The 21,712-nt window shown below is 44.8% G+C and overlaps 1 protein-coding gene across 3 annotated transcripts in view; it reads right to left on the minus strand.

Annotated features, from left to right (window-relative positions):
• Positions 1–14,917, minus strand: part of SLC35F4 (solute carrier family 35 member F4) — a 127,408-nt gene extending 112,491 nt beyond the window's left edge. For 2 of the 3 annotated variants that reach the window (XM_033009821.2, XM_042799269.1), the window contains exon 1: positions 14,585–14,917. In XM_033009821.2, the coding sequence (XP_032865712.2) occupies positions 14,585–14,687 (103 nt within the window). In that variant the 5' untranslated portion in view covers positions 14,688–14,917. Of the gene's footprint in view, positions 1–12,531; positions 12,579–14,584 lie in introns of those variants that run through there. The other variant, XM_033009822.2, reaches the window with a different exon arrangement.
• Between the last annotated feature and the right edge of the window lie 6,795 nt (positions 14,918–21,712).

Consider the following 21,712-nt stretch of genomic DNA (forward strand, 5'->3'; position numbering starts at 1 on the left):
AGCTCCAAAATCACTTCCCAGTTCCCATCAGCAGAAGATCGCTAGGTAGCTCCGATCCAGCCCTCTCCTGGCACTGCAAGGAGCAGCACAGTGAAACAGCACTGTCAGTACTCGACCCAGCTCCATGCGTGTAGCCCCCAACTGCCCTCATTACACATTTATGTTTAAACAGCACAGAAATGGAATAACTAAACTCATTTCACTGATAACTTTCAGCAGCTCTCTTCTCAGAGCTCTTAGCCTGGTTTTTCCTATCATGCTCCCAGAGGTCAAGAGCTAGCTAGCCCAGAGTACCCAGCTGCTGGCACTTGGATGTTAAACCTGCTCCCCCCACCCTCAAGGAATCTCTGCAAACCCACAAGGTAAAAACAGGAGAGAACGCCATAAGCCACCTTCCGTAGGTTTGCAAACATCCCATTGTCAGCCACTTCTTTGCGCTTATGCAAGCAAGACTGAACTTTGTATTTTACCTCTAAAGCAGAGTCGAGTCCTCCAATCCAGCAGCATTACATAAATGAGTTTCACACCAGTGGGGAGAGCCTAATAGATTTTGTAGGTCAGTGCTTCTGGCAGATATTTCTCTGAAGACTGTGTTTTGAGTTCCAGGGAAAAAAATCCTATCCTTCAACTAGGTTTTCGAAGGCACAGTCCAGTAAAAGTTAATGAGTGAGGAAAAAAAACAGGAGGAAAGAGCTCAATTGATTTGTTGTAAACTGATCTGAAAGTGTTTCAAAAATTCAGGGCATACAAGGACAAAATAAATAAAAAAATATTCTAGCAGAGAACAACTCAAAAATAAAAATAGCAGCAGTGGCTAAGAACAGTTCTTCAAAGGGATGTCAGATTTTACAATACTTTGCACAGCAGCAGTGACTAAAAAGGCTTCATGTTGTTGCTATATGGTGATATTAAAAACTAGTGTTCATTTCTTTGAAAAAAAAAAAAAAAGACAACAAAAACACATGCAGCAGAATAATAAAATGCAACCACAGGAAAGTTGTTTTAAATCCTATGTATAAAACCCTGGGGCATTTTTCCTTGTTCAATGTGGTCACCACAACATCAAATTATAATTTTCAACACAGATCAGAAATGTCATTAACTGTCAATGCAATGGATGGCACAGACAACAAAACTAATTTCTAGGAACTTAACCTTTAAAATAAACAAACAGAACTGGTAGCATTTCTTTATTGTTTTTTTTAAAAGCTAAGATTTACACTGTGTATTAAATTTGCTAACAGACAAACTTACACTTTATATGAGTCCTCTTGTGCAGCAATGTTTTCTTTTCATGGGCTCTTAAGGAGCCAAAATGTCCAAAATGACTGCAGAAGCATCTATCTCACTAACCTGCAGGATAAAAAGGAGGAAGCTTACTTTTCCTTCTCCAGGCGCCAGGACATATTTGTGAGCCTAATAACATCCTTGCAAAGTAGATAAAATATTGTGTGTTATCTCTACATTACACCAGCAAAGAAACAGAGGGCCAATAGTCAGCCACCAGTTTTCTGCAAGTACAAAATTAACCTTGGATTTATTATTTCAAATAAGAGGATATGATCATCATGAATATTTTATAACATTTTCTGTAGCCTTAATAAAACAACTACATTCTCTCCATTTTTTAAAAGTGCAAAGGGTTCACAACCATCATCTGCGGTGCTCTACAGACTTTTACCAATAGCTGTGGTTCTGGAAATTGATCTTTTATTCACTGAATCTCAGATCAAAACTGAAACTGCCCTGTAGAAATATTTTATGTTTGTTACTGCATCATCTCAAAATCCCAAACAAGAGCAGGTGTACCCTGTGAGACTCCTGGCATCCCAGTACAGCCTGAAGAAGTAGCCAAACAGTACGAAGCCAACATCTCTCCTCCCAGGCTAGTATCTTATCTATGTGCAGGAAGGAATTATGAAATAAAAGATGCGTTTAGTTTACAGGATGCTTATTCACACCAAACAGGCCATTGCTTTGTTTTCTTTCTCCTCCTCTGCCTCCACATTATTGGGGGGTGAGGAGGACCTGACTCCAAGACTTCGTAGGTGTTACGCTCATTCGTCAGCTGAAGAGCTGTATCCAGAGAACCAGCAGCAGAGGCAAGCAGTTCTACAAAAGCAAAATGGACAAAGCCACTTTCCTACAAATTTGTGTCTTCTGGCCAGATCTGGCCGTATCTAAAAAGCAATTAGACAAATTCATGGAAGAAACTTCCATCAAAAGTTACTAAAAAATATACGCACTAAGGACTTCCCAAGGCACAGACAACCAAGGATGGAAGCGCCCCAGGAACCCACATTATACTCTTCTCTGCACATCTCCCAAATGACCACTGTTCGAAGCTGGGTGTCAACTACATGCATCTTCAAAAAGACCTCAAAAATTTTATGCAGTACATCTCATCTTCAGGAGTGGCCTAATTCTACACCTTTCCCACTGTAGGAGAACCAAGAGGATCTTCTTTTTCCATCTGGCCACCTGTTTTTATAATGTCCATCAGGGCTCAATGCCTTTCACACTGACTCCTAGTAAGTTTGCTTGGATTTGGCCAATAGATTAAAAAATTACAGGTGAAGGGAGTAGAGATCGAGATAGGATGTTCACATGAGCCTTGTTTCCTTAAGAAACCAGGTTTTAGGAAAAAAAAAAAAAAAAAAAAAATCAACAAATGACGAGTTACAAGACATTCTGTAATCTGCTTCTAAAACACCCAGGAAAGAGGTGCAAAGTCCTAACAGGGCATATGAGGATGTGTTTGACAAGGAGCAAGTGCTTTACATTAGGCAAAACATCATTATCTTTAAAAAAGGATTCCATGATAGAGAGACCCAGTAGCAACTCCAAAGATCAGGAATATGCTCACTCACAGTTCGACCACAAGTCACAGGGCTATTCTTTCCTTTCTAAATGATGCCTTTTATTCTCTTCCAGACCTTAACAGACTGCTACAAAAATACCATAAATTATAGAGTATGAACGATGTCAAAGCCTGCCCTCAGAGGGAGGCTGGGAACAGTAATCATGTATTCTTTGGTTTGGGAATACACAGACACAATTTTTGTTCAGAGTCTATAACAAAAAAAAAAAAAAAGAAAAAAAAAGGCTTTGCACATCAAAGGCATCAAATATACTTCCTTTCAGACTTTCTCTTCAATGAGCCCAGTCCAGTGCCACAGACACAGGGAGAAGGGAGGCTGATAGTATGAAAGGGAATGTCAGGACCAAGGAGAAAGGCTCAAGCCACTTAAACACACAAGGAAAGCATAAACACAGCAGAAGACCCAGTATCTACATAGTCAGTTCAAATTTCACTGTTATTCCAGCTGGCTTCCATAGAGATCTGCTTCTGAACACCTGAATGTGACAGGAAATAATGACCATAACTCTCAAATGTAGACCTATGAATCTTCTCTTCATATGCAGGGAGGATATTTGGCAAGTCAGGCTGTTCTAAACTACAGTACCTGTCCACAGTCCCAAGCAGGGAAACAGAAAATCTTGGAGAACATGAACAAAATGGGATGACTTGTTTTACCCAGCCACACGCCATCCATCACCCACAGTAACAACATGAATGACAGCAGTCATTAAACCATGAGAGGACTCTCCTGCTCCAAGGTGATCTTTCATCAGATAACACATCATTAGGATTGCTTCACCCCAGGGAAGAAAAAAAAGGATAGGACCTTGACCTTGTTCTCCAAAGCTATGTTCATCAGAAAATTCTAAAAAAAGGGCTTAACTTTTGTCTACAACTAAACCAAAAACATCCTCAGCTGTGAGCATCCCACATCTGGGAGCAGCTTTGGAACTAAAGTAAATCTGAACCCAGACAACTGAGGTCTGTTCCTTACTATTATTTGTAGACCAGATCTGAGATCCCAGTTAAAATAAGAGACTAAAACCAGCATCTGTTAATAACATGCACAGTGACAGTGACAAATTTCTTCTACCCTCCATTCCCCTACATAGGATAAATCTGAGAGCTGTACCTCCCATTTCATTTGTCTTCTTAAAGAATTAAACTACAAGGAGTGTCTTATCTCCACAAAATGCTATGAAACTTCACTATACTGTAAAAATGTTTTACACTAGTAATAATTAATGAGTACAATTTCAAAGAAGTGCCTCTAAAAGTTACGCGCACAAAATTTCAGAGCACTGCGGCTAAATCACACATACATGCTCACCAAGGTGGTATTTCCAGGTGTCTGACTTAGAAACTTTGCCTCTCAAGAGAGCCACTGCTGCATCTCTGCACAGCGTGAATACCTAAGTTTAAGCAAGATTTCTAGAGTCTGCCCACGTACAGACATCTCTTCTTCTAGATGACTTCTCTAAGCCCATAGCTGAGGATGCCTGTCTTCACAAGGATGCTCAAAACAGTTGCTCTGAATTCACTTCAAAGCAGATTTGCACAATGACACCGCACAGACCCTAGCTAGAAACAGAGTTGCTCTAATTTGATCTAATTAACCTCCTTTCCAACACTGAATATGTGGAAACAAACAGGACGCGTTGAAAAACCCAGCTAAGCAGCTTCTTCACTGCTTTTGCCTACCACGGTGCTTCTACAGGTGAAGTACAACCTCAGCCTTTTGAGTCAACCCTCTGAACAGCCTGCGAGGTCCACACCTGAGAGCAGATGGCCTTCAGAAGGCATGTTCCTGGACCCACACCTCCGCGAAGACATTAGGTCAGACAGCGGTTGTGCACTTAACTGCACACTGAAGTCAGTCCAGCGCTCCCTGGAAGCATCAAGCTTTGTGGTGCACAACCGCGGATAAATCCATGCCCGTTGCCAAAGGGTCCCCTCAAGAAGAGTGACAGAAGGCAGGACCTGTATTATTAGATGAATCACCTTGACAGGACACACCAACAGCAGCTCAACTAAGTTTTTGGGCTGAAAAATGTCTTTTGTTCTATCCTTCAAGATTCTTTTTTCAATGCATGTGAAAAGTGGCACTTTAGTGACATTCCAGACACTGCACCAGCCTTTTTTTTTTTTTTTTTTCTCCTTGGAAGACATGTTCTCAAAATGTTTAAAGTTTTCTTCTTATTTAATTCCTCACCTTTTTTTCCATGCAATCCCACCCTGGAAAGAACTAAGAATTGATAGAAAACTAGGAAACTTCATCAGATGTGTTCTTCTTTTCTATCTTTCCAGTAAATGTGAAGTTCAGTCATTTTCCACCTGTTCTTTGTGTCAGCAGCCTCACTGAGTACTGAGAACTAAGTAAGTGCTTTCTCACATGCAGAACCAATCCTCCTCAGATAAAAGCCCAAACCATGGTACAAAAACCCCATGAAGAGTTACCCTTCCTACCATCCATGCTGTCAGCATTGAAGCATTTCCTCTGGTGGAGCACTGCGAAGCATCTCACTTGCACACAAGCTGCTACAAATTCTAGCCCCTCTTAACGTATCACACAACAGGTTATTTCTGGCACTGGAGAGAAAAACCCCAATCTGCACCCACACAATTCCAGGAATGCAAACTCTACATGGCAAGCTTTGTCTAAGAAAGGATTAAAATGTCCCAGGTTTCAGACATATAAAAGAAAAGGGTCTTAACAACTGCACTGTAACAACTATGCCATCTTACTTCAAGATGCCAAATACAAATCACACTGTGCAAACTAATGCAATCACTTTTCTGTCTCCGAGCACTCTGACAGAGAACATGTGTTCTAGCCCTGTTTCACGCTTATCTTACACAGGCACAGCAGCATGTGGTTTCAGTATCGTCCTTAGACGTTCAGGTATATGATTTCCATTAGCTAGAATAGACCTGCACAGTTTTGTTCCTATGAATCATATGAAAAATCAGTCCCCAATAGAAAACTCTTTTTTACTGAGGTGCACAGCATCTCCAACTAGACCATTAATAATACAGGTGTGTGTTAGCCTTCATCAAAAATGTCCCCCAGAAGACTAAGCCTCTGCAGGAAGAGAGATAGCTGTATTGCATATTGCTTCAGCAGGCAATTCCTCAAGCAGTACTGCTTAAGTGCCAGAAACAGCCACTTCCCAGTCATAACGCAATCACAAAATGCCCAAAACAGGAATAAAACTGGAAGAGTCACCAGGTTGGCCTCAAGTTACAATTTCTTTCTCACTCTGGATGAAAAGACCACTACCAGGTCTGTGACTGGTCTAGTAGTGGATTTGGAGGAACTGGTTTGTTTGGGTCGTATTGACCCACGAACTGGCACGCTGGTGTTTGCCTCACTCTTCCTTCTCACCAAAGATGTAATTGGAAACTCAGATGAGACTCAAAACAGGCATGGGAGCTCTTCTTGCACCAGACAAAATAAACCGGGCAGCTTTGAAACAAGGAACAGCTTTAAAATTGCCAGAAACAGCATGAAGCATCATCTTCCACCCTAGACCTGCATCCTGCTCCCTCACCTTAGCTCATAAGAAAAGCAGAACAGAAGCAATTTGGCTTTTTCTTGCCTCTGCGAAAAGACAGCTGAGACACCTTTCTCAATCCCTCACCATGCTACCCTGATCCAGGCCAGCCCAGCTGAATGCAGGAAAGGCCAAGTCCATTTCATCAACAGTACTTGCGAGTGAAGTCTAGGAAGAATCAATATGTTTTTAAAGTAATAACAGAAAGATCTTCTTTGTGTGGCAAATACACTGAGAGCCTGTAACGTGAACACACACTGCATGCCTTTGAATAAATTCACTGTTGTCACTCAAAGTGCCTGGGATACTCTCTCAGCTCTGCCATCGCTGTGTAAGCTGTACCCCGGGTATTAGCTAGGCATAACCTTACAGGTTCCATCTTGGTGCAGTGAAATCTGCCATTCTGCAGAGGGTCAGCCCAAACTGTAGATCATCACGGAGTCCCACTTCACCTTACTGCAAGTAAAAAGACTTTCAGTCTTACTAAGTAGAGTTGGTCCAATTCTGGTGAATAATTTAACCAGCCAGTTAAGCACATCACTTTCACTTTTTCCCCCACCACTACCACCCTATTTCCACATTTGCCACATAGAGACAGCGACATTTTTGCAGGCATTTTCATTATTCATTATTGTGATCATCCAGTGGCAGATTTGTGTGAAAAAAATCCTGTCACCTGTTGTTTAACAAACAGCAAGCCACAAATTCACTTTCATAGGTAAATTCCCATGCAGGTAGATGAGCAAAAGCCCATCAAGTGGCAAAGGCACAGAAGAAATAATTGCAAACTTTTAAAACCACTAATTTAAAAAAAAAAAAAAAAAAGAATACAAGCCTTGGAAGGATAAAAGTTTGCTCAGAACCATCTGTCACTTTGGAATATTATTTTATCACATTTAACCAAGACCAGATATGAAGCTGCCTGCCTGAGTGGATGAAGTCAATGTAAGTGAAAGAGTGATAGAAGGACAGTCAAAATGCACTGTGCGCTCCTGAAGAGTGACAGGAGGTCATGGCATACCCAAGTCATTTCTTAATGAGCTACATGCAGCAGTAACTCTCTTGGGAAAAACAAGGAGAGCAGGCAGCACGCAGCTCCGTGCTGCCATAATGACACCAAGTTGAACGAGCTTAGAGCCACCTGCGGTGAACGGGCGCGAGCGAGGCGGAGCCGCAGGCTGCCGAGAGCCCCGCCACCCGGGAGCACGAGGCACGGCCCCACCATCATCCAGAGGGCCAGGCAGTGAGGAAGCCTCTCTGCGAGAAGATCTGGAGCAAACGAGCACAGGAGGGCAGAGGAACTGAAAAGCAGGCAGAGAGCACATGGAGAAAGCTACCAAGTTATTGAAAGCACCTCTACCAACCTTAGCACCAGGCCAGGTTCAGCGCAAGACCTTCTGTGCAGTCACCGGCGGAGGAAGAGATCGCACCATCAAACATTATGGCTTGTTCTGTACAATCTCTGGCAAATTAACATCACTCCCTCCCACCTTACTGTCTCAATTTTCCCTGCCAAATAGGAGTAATTTTTCTCAAAATCTTGGCAAACTTCTTCATAAGGCATCTTTAAAGCTTGGGAAATAATTCTTATTTAGATACATAAGACCGGGAAAGACTTTTTGGCCATTAATTTCAGCCTTCTGCTAATTTCCAGCCTTAATTTATTCATGGCTTATTCATACCCATTTGTTTGTGTGCCAACATGCCATTTCAGTTTAAATAAAACTCTACTTTCCTACATTTCCCTGTTCATCCTCCCAAGATGTTTTTGGAGCAGCAGTCATGTTCCCACCTTGGCTAGACTACACTAGCCAAGCTCTATCAGTCCCCCCTTGCAAGGGTACGCTCCCCATGGTGTCCTTCCTGATTTAAATTCATCCCCGCTGCCCTCAGTTGTGCAGAACTGCACCCATATGCCATGGCATACTCAGGTACCGCAGTTTCATGGCTCAGCTCCCCAGAGATTTGATCCAAAGAGATCAGATCAGTCCCTGACAAAAGACAAAAGGCTGAGGACAGAACCCACTCCCTCTCCTGCCAGCTAATGTGAGACCTCATCCTCTAAAATGCTTCAAGCCCACAGGTGAAGGGCAGATCCCACACTCCAGCTACAAGAGCAGGGCTGACATACTGTCCCTTCCAGCACAAACAGAAATCCACATAAAGCCTGGACCTATTCCATTAAAAAATACATAGCTGGTCTTGCCAAAATTAGTGGGCAAAGGAGTATTTATAAAATCTGTTTTGCTGAAAGAAATTACTTCTGAAGTTATTGCTACCAATGCTGATACACAGTCATACATTGTTTTTTTTTTTTCCCCTGAGCAGAGAGACAAGCCTGCGAGGAGAAGCCACTGCAACAGGACTACACTCCATGCCATGACATCCACTTGTGCCCCCAGAGCTGGTGAGGAAAAAGATTGTTAAACGTACAGTTTGCAATCCAGCTCCCACTGCAGGACACCCTCTCTAAAAGAAGGGCCGGGAATAACTGTCCCACTGAAAATCCCTGTCCTGCAGGGAAGGAAGGGCTTTGAAATAATGCTTGTTCCAGCCCAGGCCTGCATCTGGAGTCCTTGCAACCCAGACACTACCAGGTGGCATGGGGGCAGTTGCCACTAGTACAAGCCAAAGCAGCCCTGAGGCTTCAACTCACACAGAAGCCGATTCAGACACCGCTGCCTCCCTCCCAGACACCCTCAAACACAGCTCAATGAAACCAGCCTCATCCAACAAAAATACCAAAGCACCTTTCCTCGACTGCTCCTTTCCCAGCCTCTCCCCCTGTGTGTGCCCTGCAGAGAAACTGAGGGCTCTGCAGGCTGCTGGAAAAGCAGCTGGGCGCCTCCAGCAAACCAACTGAGACTTTTGTTCCTCTCACTGGAAATGACAAGCCACCAGGCACGGTGTTCAGTAAGCACAGAGATGATCTGGGTTTGCCATGTGATTCGTACTGCAGCAGAGCTGCTGGCACAGCTGCTGTAATAACCAGAAGAAAATTCCCTCCAACGTTTCAGAGTTAGATTTCCCCTCCACAGCCTTTTACTCTACTCAAAGGGCAAGAGAGCCAAATTGCCAAGCCACTGATGCTGGCTCAGCATGCCTATAATCCCAGTCTTATTAAGCAAAGCAATTAAGCATGGACTTAACTTTAAACACATTGTCAAAGCCCAGTGGCTTAGCACAAGCTTAAATTCAGATTGCTGACTTGAGGCTTAACTTGCCAAATTAAACCACAAAACCTTGCTTGAGCTGTTCTAGGGAAGTAAGAAGGCACAAAGGTTATTTTCTACAGCAACTGTGCTAATGTTAAGGACAGGTTCGTCATTTCTTCCCGGGCGCCAAGCACTGCAAAGGACACACACTGCTGCAAGGGCTTTCCAGCTCCCTGGCAGACATGCCTCACCATGCAGTTGCACCAGGGGGGTGGTCACCCAGTATCACACTGCGTGCCCAGTAACACAGCCAGCGGCCCCACTGCTGCACAGACACAGGATGCCACCCCCTGCTCCTAGCAGCTTACACAACTCCAGAGTTTCAAGGCAGGTCTGAAGGAGTGGATTAGGAGAGCTTGAAGCAGCACGGGACAATGTGCAACTGTTTTAAAGTCTAGCAAATGCCTGCTGAAAGTTGGCGTTCACAGCCTGCTGTGGTGGGAATCAAACCCTCCAGATCCAAATGAGAGATGCCAGAGGGTAGAAACAAGCTTTACATATTAAGAGAAGCTCTCTACTCATGATGAAAAAGAGAAGGTGATGGCTTATGTGAAGAGCTAGGAAAAACAAGGGCAGCCACTGCACTTTCAGTACAATTACGCTGTTCTTGCCTGGTCCTGAGAAAACAGCATTACAGAAATGTAGATCTGCATTGCTGAGAGCCAGGATAAGACGTACGACTTTGTGGATGGTGGAAGGAGCTTCAGCAAAAAGACATTACACAGACAGAAATGGCTTGACTTGAAGGTGGACTTGGTGAAGCTGATGAAGATTAGAGATGAGAAGCTTTGGCTGAAACAGTTTTAGTTCAGTGGAAGGCAGAGAAAAGGTGTTAGGAGAGACTTGAAGGAGAGGAACTTTGTAGTGTGAAAGTAAAAAAGCTTTCAGTGCTGAGATGAAAGGCAGATGGGGTGACAGTTGGAAAGAGTCAAAGAAAAAAAAAAACAACAAAAACAAAACTCATACATGCTCTTGAGACTGGAGACACTAAAGATGATTGTTCTGAGAGGAATGAGAAGTTATAGCAAAGATCAGGAGAGGGGACAGGGTTTGCTAACTGTTTGTGTAGATGGAAGAGCTGGATCAGACCAAATGAAAATACACACATTGAAACATGAAGCCAAAGGAGTCACAAATATGGGAGCACCACCTGCAGCCCCGGGTCAAAGGCTGGAGCCTCCATTCTACACCAGCAACATATCCTGGGAAATTATGGAGTAACTTTGAAGAAACTTACTGGAAGAGAGTCACAACCCCTCTTCCTTCCCACACAAGCAGATACCTCATCCATAGTCTGTACATTTTAAATGCAGGAATTGAGAGATCAAGATATGCATCCAAAGGTACAGGATGACTGGGATCAGGAAGGGCCCTTTTCATCTCAGGAACACATAGGAGGGAGAGGGGGAACCCATCATATCTTGCTCCAATTCCTGTGTCTTATTATGCAGGCTATGTTTTTCTTGCAATATACATGGATGCAGACACCAGACCAAAATACATCCTTCTGCTTAATGAGATGACTTACAAGTAAAGAAGGTACTTTCCTTCTCTAACAGCTTTTTTTAAAGGATAAATAAAATCTAAAAGTGCCTGACTTAAAATTGACAAAAGAATCATCACATGCACGCTCCCAAGTCTGAAGTAGGTTAGTGCACACAAATATAGGAGATGAAGCAGAAGTCTCTATAAAATACTGCGATTATTTGTAATAACAGCTCTTGAAGACTACAGATCTCCAACATTAGATTTCATGACTATTTGTGACCAGTCCTTACTCTTCACACACAGAAATCTAGGCATTATCTCCTGTTAAACCATGAAATACATGCCAATCCACTACAGGAAAGATGTAAATCACCAGCTGAATTCACAGAGCCTTGGGCTTTTTTTGCCATCTTCCAGGATCCCCCAAGAGTGAGCAGAACATCAGCCACTCACCCCGACTTCACCTGTCCTCATCAACAGAAACCTCCCTGTCTCCAGATGGGCACAGCAGGCTGGGGACAAAGAAGAGCCTTGAGGAAGGTAGTGACCATCAGCAGGCTGTCATCATCCAAGTAATATCCCTGCCTGGTGCCTGGCCAGCTCTCTGGTCAGACCCAAGGGGTACCCAAGAAGCAGCCAGCACAAAGCCACCGTGGGGATAACAGCTCATCCTCAGCTGCCCTGTTCCTCAGGCACCCACCAGACCCAGGCAGGAGCAAGGTGACAATGTAAGCAGATGATTGTACGTGCTACAGGTTCAGGCATATGACAGAACAACGGCTCCTCTGCCACTGGGGAGGGCAGGGATACAACCTACCTGAAATTCTGAGCACACAGCAAGCCACCAGCACACTTCTCTCCAGCAAAAGGCACCGCCATCATTCAGTTGCACTAAAACTGTATTTGGATAGCACTGACAAAAATCACGCCCTCACCAAAATAAACTGAGATATCAAGTATGTTAATAATTATTTGTACAAACTTCCCACCTTGAGTGTTTACATTTTGACAGTGCTGTAGCTGTACTGAACAATTAGCTATGAGTAGAACTGCCAGTCAACAGCACTTAGAAGCAACACCACTTGAAGGTGATACTTCAGCCTAAACACAGAACATACTAAAAACTCCAAGCCAAGACCTCCAAGAGTGACTCTCACTGCCTTAGCACCAAGGGGCTGTATGTTCAAGATGCCTGAAGGATGCCTGCTTCTTCCCCAGGTAGGGGCAGAATATCTTTGTGAAAATCCTAACACATTAAAGCACTTTATAAACCCAAAACACACAGCCAGAAGAATAAGGCATTCACCAACTGCAAGCACTCAAAAAATTATGATGGTTCCAAAACCTCTAAGACTGCTTTTAAAAGTGTAAAAGTGTTATAGCTTAGAAGGGGTGCATGCTATCCACTTACCCAAGGGCATTTCAGTATTGGGATACCTCTGGGTTACACACTTCCAGTTTTCCTCTTTAACCATAATGACCACAAATTTTGCTTATTTTCTTCAAACAGCAAAACCTGAGATACCAATCACTTTCGGTTTGCCTCAGCACCCATACGTCAAAGGTACAAAAGGCTGGGAGATTTGCAATAAAATCCCTAGAGTCTGCACTACGAAAGCCTTGCCTGCCCCCCGCATGCTTTGTCTTATTTTAAACAGATGCAGTTTGTAGCATCTGCAAAACCTGGTCCTGGGCTAAGAAAGCTTCTCTTTGTCAGGGCAGTCCTCTCCTGGCCTGCCCAATGTACCCGTACAGAGCCACTTGCATCGCCAACACTGAATTCAGGTCTAAATTTTGATAAGGGAGTGGGAGTATTGCTGCAGACTGAGAAATTTAATTCTGCCACTGAAGCAAACTTGAGACAAAGTATTAAGCCAGCATCCTCATCCTTTTCTGGTAAATCACACTGTAGAGATCCTCTGGACCCACTGAAGAATTTAGGACACAGATCCCACCTGGCTCAGACTTAAATAGTCCATAGACTGTCATGTATCCACTCCTCCAGATTGTTCTCAGATGCTTCTTCCCAACTCTTCCGACTATAGACAAACCAACTGACCTCACCAAATAAATGACTGTAACACCTGCCATGCTGGTAGCATGCTACAAATGACAGCTGAATAAAACCACTGGGCTTGACTGCTTGCTTTTTCAGCTGACCATTACACAAAGGAATTCATTCTTTTTAAGTTGTTTCAGTGCATGGCTTTCCTCCATCATAAAAAGCCCACAGACATGTTTGTCTGATATTAACAGTTTATTGTGTTTTGGTTTATTGTTGTATTAGAGCTGGAGTACTGCACTGCCTGTTCTGGAAAGCAGTTCACATCCTCTGATTCCAAGGGGTGTTTAAATACGCAGAAGAAAGTCTGCTCCTTAGTGCTCACCTCACTAAGGTGGGGGGTTTGCCTTTCCTTCCCCTCACCCCGGCCAACTTTGCCTTCACTCCCCTTTTGTTTTTCAAGCTGTGGCACATCATAGCTTTTCCAAACTGCAAAGGAACTATTAGACAATAGAACCCTAGCGCAATCATTTCCTCGGTGGTAAAAATGAATAATTTCTTTCATTAGCCTAACTTTTCCTGTTAAATAGCTCTACAGAGCACTGGGACAGCCACAATCTCAGAGAAACCCTCCAAGGTTCTCCCAGCTGCTAGAAACCCGCTGCTCCTAATTAAAAACTTCAAAAGCAAAACCAGTGAATTTCTGCAAGGACCAACTGCTTTAATTTCAGCTGCTTCTCTTAAGGAGTGAAAAATAAACAAACAAAGAAAAAAAAAAAAACACAAAACCAACCCGAAAAACCCAAACCAACACTGAACCTCTAAACCACAAGTGTCCCACAATTTCTCACATTTAGAATGGCATGAAGGAAAACCCCCTCGGTAACTCCCCACTTTTCTGGAGAAATCTAATTAGTTTTGTGAAAACGATGAATTGATCCAGGAGCTTCACGCAGAAGCGGCCGCCCGAGGGGACCCACCGGCACCGAAACTTTCCCGGTGCGGCGCAGAGCACCCGGTGAGCAAACCCCCCACACACACACACAACCCTCCCCCCCCACCCCGGGGCGGAGATAGGCGGTAGGTGGGGGGGATGGAAATAAAAAATAAACCGCAAAATGACAGCGAAAGGTCCCCGCACCCCTCCTGAGGGCCGGCTGCAGGATGGAGCCGCGGGCGCCCAAGTTACGCGGCCAAACGCCACCGCCCCCCCCCCCCCCCCGCTTCCCCAGCCACGCTCCCGCATCGGCGGCCCCCGGCCGCGGAGACACGGGCTCGCCGCGGCTCCTGAGGGGAGAGCCGGGCAGGGAGCCGCCCTTGGCCCCCCACACGCACCCCCCCGAGGGGCAGAGAGGGCATTTTGGGGGGGGGGGGGGGGCAGAGGCACCCTCAGGGCTCTGCTGCCACCTTCCCTCACACACACACACGCACACAGGCTGGGAGAGGCGGGAGGGCGCCTTACTTTTCTGGCTGGAGTAGCCCGGGTAATATCCATAGTAGCCCGTGATCCGCAAGATCCTGTCCTCGATGGTGGCCACGCCGTTGGGTGCTGCCTTCCCATCCATAGAGGGCGGGAGCCGCGCTCGGGGCGGCCGGGCGGGACGCCGAGAGGAGCCGAGCCGGGCCGTGAGGAGGAGGAGGAGGAGGAGGAGGAGGAGGAAGGAGGAGGAAGGCGGTGCAGGCACGGCCGCCGCAGCTTGCGGTGCCGCCGGGGCGCTCGCTCTGACTCCGCCGCCTGGTGCAGGACGGGCTCCGCAGCGCGGCGGCCCGCGCCCGGCCCGGCCTCTTCCCGCCGCCCGCCCAGCCCCGGGCGGTGCGGGGCGGAGGAGGGAAGGGGGGGGAGCGGTGCTTCGGTCGTTATTGAAAGGCGGGGGGGGGGGTGGGGACAGCGGGCTGGATGGCTCCTCTGGGCCGCAGCTGAGGGAGAAATGGCGGGGTGAGGGCCGGCTCCGTGACCCCGGCACGCTGAGGGGAGCATCTCCCCACAGAGAGCAGTGAGCCCCGGCTCAGGCTGCTGTGGTGGTGTCACCCTGTCCGTGACAACCCCCCCTGCAAAATCCATTCCCCCCCCATCCTGGCGGCCACCCGAGGAACACGGTTGTCTGTGGAGTTGAGTGTGGTTATTCCGGCTTGTGGGACGCTTGGCACGGGCAAGGGATGTGTCCTGAAATGGCACCCGCGGACCGCAGGCCTGCAGGTTCAGGTCCTCAGGTTTGTCACCCCACGGGTGTCAGAGAAAGGAGAGAGGCCACGTTTGGCCTGGGAGGAGCACTCTTGGCGAGGATAGGTTTCACCGCTCCGTGCTGTGCGTGGCTCTCCGTGCATCGCTCGGGGGTGCTGGCTGCCACGCTGAGGGAAAGCGCGGAGGAGGAGAAGGGATGCCTGCCCGCTGCCACCTCGGCAGGTTGTACACCTGCTCTAAGGTCGAGCCGTAGACTGTCCTTGCCTGCATTTGCAAAAAGAGGTGAGAGATTCACCGTTTGGCTTTGTAACTCATTCCAAAGGCTAATTCCCTCTCTGGTAACAATCAGGCTTCGAATTGCTTGACTTTTCCTGCTACTGGTCATTGTTACGCTTCTCTGTGCTAGACTGAAAAGACCATTAGTAACCAGCCTTTTGTCCTCCAAGATGTATTTCTATCTAGTAATCAACTCGCTTTTTTCCAGCCCTTTCATTGTTTTGTGGCTCTGTCATACCTTATCTTCACCTACTCCTTTTTCATCCAGCTGTTTCCATTAACTGGTTCATGGGGAACCTGGTCAAGATATTTCATATCCCTTGCTTTCCCCTCTGTTCATATTCATTCTTCTCCCTTCTGTGCTTGGCTAAATAAGCTGACGGCACAAAACAGCCTTTTATGAGCACAAACAAATAATGGATGTATTAAAAATAGCCGTTGCTCTGACTTTGCATGGGGAGTCATTAGTTGGTTAGTTTTCTTATGGTGCTTTGAAGATCAGTGTTTTCTGATGTTTGAATGCAGAGATAATAAATGCACTTAAGATAGTAAATACTCTTTTGATCTTGATGTCTTGTCTCCTGCAATGCTGCTAGGTAATACTAAGGGCAGTTACAAATCAGTGATAAATCAACCACCTATAACTCAGGAATTCAAGGAATAGCTCATTTCACAAATTCTTCATCCCCCTTTTAGGCTAGCTATGAAACAAGATTAGTGACTTTTAATGTTTTTCAATATATAGATTTTTTTGTATTTGTCCAACAGAAGCACAGACTCCTAAATGATGAATTTACACCAACTTGCAACAGACATTTTCTTTTTACTTCTGATCCGTGAAGTGTTATAAGCAGCCTGCACCCCTCCAGGATTTCACGGACCATGGGACAGAAGAATCTGAGAGCCAGATCATGTATTAGTTGGCTTTGAGAGCTGCTGGGTCAGTAGGAGCTGGTAAGGCTCTAACCCCTTCTGCAAGATTAAAATTCTCTGTCCTAGTTAAGGAAGCACAGTTGATGCAAAAATCACTTGCCTGGTGTGTTGTGTGGAATCTCTGAATAAACCACAAGTCCCCCCCTCCCAATTTCACCTCCAGTGGGAGTTGGTGTTATGAGAACATTACCAGCATTGATCTCGGCTTCAAAGTCAAATTTTGGGACTTAAAAGTGTTACTTTGAAGAGAAAGAAAGAAATGACTGGTTCATTTGAAGGTTAAACTAATGTGCCCAGAAACAACTCTAAGCTCTGAATTCTTTCTGAACACCTTAGTTCTGGCTTAATTTTTAATCTCCTCTCTTCCTTTTATCCATAGGCTTTCAGGGACATGCTGTGCATGTTTAAACATCACTAGATGATAATGTAAGCAAACCCATTCTTGAAATTGCTCTTGACTATGGTTCCCTTCCAACATCGCTCTATGTAATAGATGCATAGCTGTACCCCCTGTCTCTTTGAAAGCTTATAATGATTACAGCTTTGTATTGTTTCTGAATTCTTGCTATGCTGACAATTTTTCTTTTAAGAAAAATCAAGCAGATGATTGCTTTTTCTGCAATTACACTTTTTGCAACTTACGGTTAAAGGAGTGCAGAGGAAGCCTAGCTGAGTAAGATGTATGAACTACCATTTATTACCAAGAAAAAGACACTTACCTGATTAGGAACACATGGAGACTTAATTATTTAACCTTTTCAAGTTAACAGCCCCATCAAAGTCACTAGTTGCATAAGTATGCTAAAGTGATTTTGCAGAGAGATTTGTGTATTTACCACTCTGTGATTAAAATCTAAGGGTTGATCCAGAAAAGAGCTTTAAAAGCACCAATTTAATCTGGAGCTTGTTGTACAGGTTGAATTTCCCCCAGACTCTACAAATGCCTATCTTTCTCTAGAGAAACAAAGAGACACCATTATTGGCCACAGAATTTGGCCACAGTTTTTCAAAAAAACTTAACTCCAGGCCAATATGTTTGCAAAAATAACCTCTCAAGTGAGAGAACAATGTAAATGTCTCCTGATCATCTTGCTGATTCTGCAGACAGACAGTCCCAGTGTCTTTTTTTTGCTGCTCACAGCTCTCCCAGACAGCCTCAAATAGAAAGGAAGGAGAGCCTGGGTGTATTTCACAGCTGCCTTTCAAACCCCACTGGATGGTGCTGTCATGAAACAGCAAGTATCCTCACATGAGTAGAGCCCGAAGAAGCAGACCTTTCCTTATCTGCCTGCTTTCTGACCACATCAGCCCTGTTTTTTTCTCCGTGAGGCAAGAGGTATCATTTCCTCCTTTTCAGTCCCTTATTTATATTGCAAGATGCCCTAAAGACCCAACAGTGGTAGCGCAGTAGATTGGACAAACGGCCTAAAGGATTTAGGAAAAGACACAGGACAAGAGTGGGAGCAAAAATGCTTAGAGTTGAAGTGACTGCCTGAGATCCTAAAGCAGATCAACCACAGGCTTTGAGGAATACAACCCAGTTCTCCTATTTCCCATGCCAGTTCTCTGTCCTTCACTACTTCATCTTCCTCCAGGTACCTCCCCAGTCCACCTGAGGCAAGAGGAAGAGGCAATTTCTGTCCATGAGCACGGGTAACTGCCAATCCTGCCTTCTCATCTCTTTGAGGAGGTTCTGACCTAAGCTCACTCAGGAGTGAGCTATAAAAAACATAGGCAGCTTTGGTCTGTCAGTGCCTATTACTTTATGAATGCAGCTTATCTATGAGCCTATAAACATGTGAAAAACAAACAAAAAAAAAACGTGCCACAGCAAGGAATGTTTAATGCCAAGCAACTCTTTTAAGTGAAAAATTAATTACAAGTTGATCATTCCAAATTAACTGTTTTCGTTCCAATACACTTTTTTTTTTTTTTTTTTTTTAACAGAAATGTGTCACTTTGGCTTGAACTGCAACTTAGCAAGAATCTTTAAATAGTCATGGCAAATAAGACTTCTTTCATGTCATTTGGAGAATTTTATTTTGCATGTCATGGGCCCAGTTCTCCTTTCAGACAAGTCGTGCTGGTGTAAAACTCACATAAACATGAAGAAGCTGGCCCCATAAACAAGGAAAAGAAACTCTGTAGCATTTAAAGTTCCCTTAATTGTCCTCTTGAGTGGTACCCATGAATTCAGTGGAGCATAGCCCATTCCCACACACTCTGCCTCACACACGCCAGGCATGAAGGATGGACTAATCTCTCCAGTGACATCAAGGTCAAAAAGGACTCGTTGACAATATGAAACCATTTAGTGTAAAGATGCTTGAAGCTGGCAGCTTCGTTTTAAGAGCTTTCCCCCTCTGTTTGAAAACTGGGGAGATTCCAGCTTGGAACAAAATTTGAAGTCCAGTTCCAAAATATTTCAGAGCATCACCAGATATTAAAAGGTTTTGATTTGGCAATGAGCTAGGCAGCTTTTTTAATGCTGGTTGATTTCAGTGAAGGGAGGCAGAACAAGAAACAATCAATTCCTTCTGAATACAAAGGTGGTATTAAGGATGGAGGAGAAAGCTGCCAGAAAAATTACAAAAGGAATGTTGAAGAACAAGGAAGAGAAATGGGAATGAGTGGGAAAGAAAGAACAGAAAGAAACAGAAATTGTGAAAAAGGAGGAGGCCGTCAAGTGAGATGTGTCTATGCAGACACTGGAACGATGACAGTCTGAGCTAGAAAAAAATGTCTTCCTGATCCCAAACCAGGCTGCAGTTCTCACTCCTGGAAGGGGAACAGCTTTCTTCCGGGGCTTCTTGCTCACCCATGCCCTGAGCCTGCAGCAGGACGGGGGCAAGAGGAGACATCGCCAGGCCTGAACACACCCATCAGCAGTGCCTGAAAATATGGCCTATGCACATTTTTTCTTACTGTTCACCTGCAGCCCGGCAGCAGCACAGCTCTAAAGAGTCCCCATGCTACAAACGAATTTGTGTGAATATGTCCATGCTCTGATCCACTTGGCACTCTAGGAAACAGAGGTGTAGTTAGCATTTGCCTTCAAGATGTATAAAAATGCAAGCCCCCAGCTCTGTACATTCATTCTAACTAAAGCTAGCAAGAAAGGAGCTTTCAGGGCGCTCATAATTTTTGTTTCCAAATAGTGAAGGGAGGTAGTTATTCCTCTGAGCCCATGCTCTCAAACATTTCCTGGAAATATTTATCTAGCAGTCGCACTGCCGATTTATTGATGCCTATTTCAAAGAGAGGGAAAAGAGACAGAAAAGAGACTCAATCCAAATTGCAACTGGTTGTTGCAGGTATTTGCTCCCTAAGGGTCATCCAATGCACCTCTCTTCAGTCTCAAAGACAAAAAAAAAAAAAAAAAAAAAGAATAACAGTTACAGAACTCAATACAAATGCAAACAGCACATGGATACTGTGTTTTGCATCACTTAAGATGGGCTGAGACCTGTTTTTGCAAAGTACTGACCATGCCTTTTGCCCTCTTTCTTTGATGACTAGAGTCCAGCTGCTGGACTGGGTTATACTCATTGCTCTACTTTTTCAACTCCCACCTCTTCAGCAAGGTCTGAGAATGGCGAATGGCCACAACTAGGTTTTTATGCTGTTTTCAGTAGAGCTGTGACCATGTACAGCAGCAGAAGATCCTTCTTGGGAGCAATGAGAATTGGGGTGGAGAAAGTCTGGTTGGACTTTCAGGTTCCAGTCTGACTACAGTGGTAGGGATAGGGAAAGGAAATTGTTAGCTATAGAGAAAACAAGGCACTTTTGGGAATAAATCTATGACGGTATTTCCATGGAACCACTTTCCTGCTGATGCCTTCACTTCCCATTCAAACCAGGATTTGATCTCTGAACAGTCTTCAGCATTCAGGAAACATGGAGGAATTGGAGTTCTACACTGTGACTCAGGACTCAACTGTAATGACACGCACACTAATTTCTCAAGCATCTGGTAAGATTTTGTGTTCTTATCCCTGTCCCTGGATTTGGAGGCTGCTGTCACTCTAAAGTGAACAAGCTGATGCACTGACATGGAAGTGTCCGAGTGGCTGGCGGTCAGGATAATACTGAGCTCATGATGCAGTGTCAGAAATCTCCTGTGACCTGCAATTTTCTATGCCAGTTTTTCAACTGCTTTTGACATCAGCAAGAAGCACAGCAGGACCCACAGTAAGCAACACTCTGTGTAACACACACAAGAAATCTGCAACACTGGGCAGTTTTACAAAGCAGCTTTCTTGCAGATAATAAAGTCCTGGCTCTTTCAATAAGTCTGCACCTATGAAGTTTCCCAGGTGGTGTTTTGAGGAGATGAGTTCATGAAATGTGACGTGAAAAACTCAAAAATCTCTACTACCTCCTGGTGGCAGAGATTTGCTCTCTGTGTACACAGAAAAGCTGCTGATAGAATGAGGCCTGATCATCTGACATTACTGTAAAGATTTTGGTGTCTTCAAATCAGTTCTATAACCCCTTAAAACTCCCAGTGATATTACCTGAGCAGCAGCTGCCCAGTCTATCCTAGTTTTTCCTTCCCACACTTCTCTCTGCCTACATCAAATCAATTCCTTTAGGCTGCTCCATGCTCTGGCCAGTTAAGTCAAAATGAAAGATCTCCTCCTCTATCTCCTTCCTTTTGACATATCTTTTGCTGCTGGAGAAAGTGATCTCCTCTCAAGACTCCCTCCCAGAAGCATGGGAACTAAAGAATTCAGTGTGACTTAGCCCCAGCAGTAAAATTAGTCCCATTCCCTTGTCCTTCACAGGTCCTTTAGATCAATATGTTACAGAATGGTGGAGGTTCAGCTCCTTCTGATGTCCTAGACTGAATCTGTACCTGGTACTTAAAGAGAGGAGTAGCCTTACTGATCACCTCCTGCTCAGGAATGAGCAGCTGGATGGTACAGCTGTGTATCCCCCAGGACTCTCCAGTCCCAGATCTCAAGAGAAGAGCTCTCAGCTACTTGCCGAGGACCCTCTGTGCCCAGTCTCCCGTCACACAAATTGCACTTTCACTCCACAAGGCATGTGAGTCAGGGCTCAATTCATTGACCTGAACATCAGCAACATTTGGGGTCATTTAAGATGCCAGGGGGCATCTGAGAAAACTGCAGAGCACTTGCAGGTAGAGCAGAGGAGCTAAGGGGATGGTATGTTTGTGTGCTGGCAGCCGGAGGC

This window comes from Tyto alba, unplaced genomic scaffold, assembly GCF_018691265.1.
Source record: "Tyto alba isolate M040663 unplaced genomic scaffold, T.alba_DEE_v4.0 Super-Scaffold_29, whole genome shotgun sequence".
Classification (NCBI taxonomy): domain Eukaryota; kingdom Metazoa; phylum Chordata; class Aves; order Strigiformes; family Tytonidae; genus Tyto; species Tyto alba.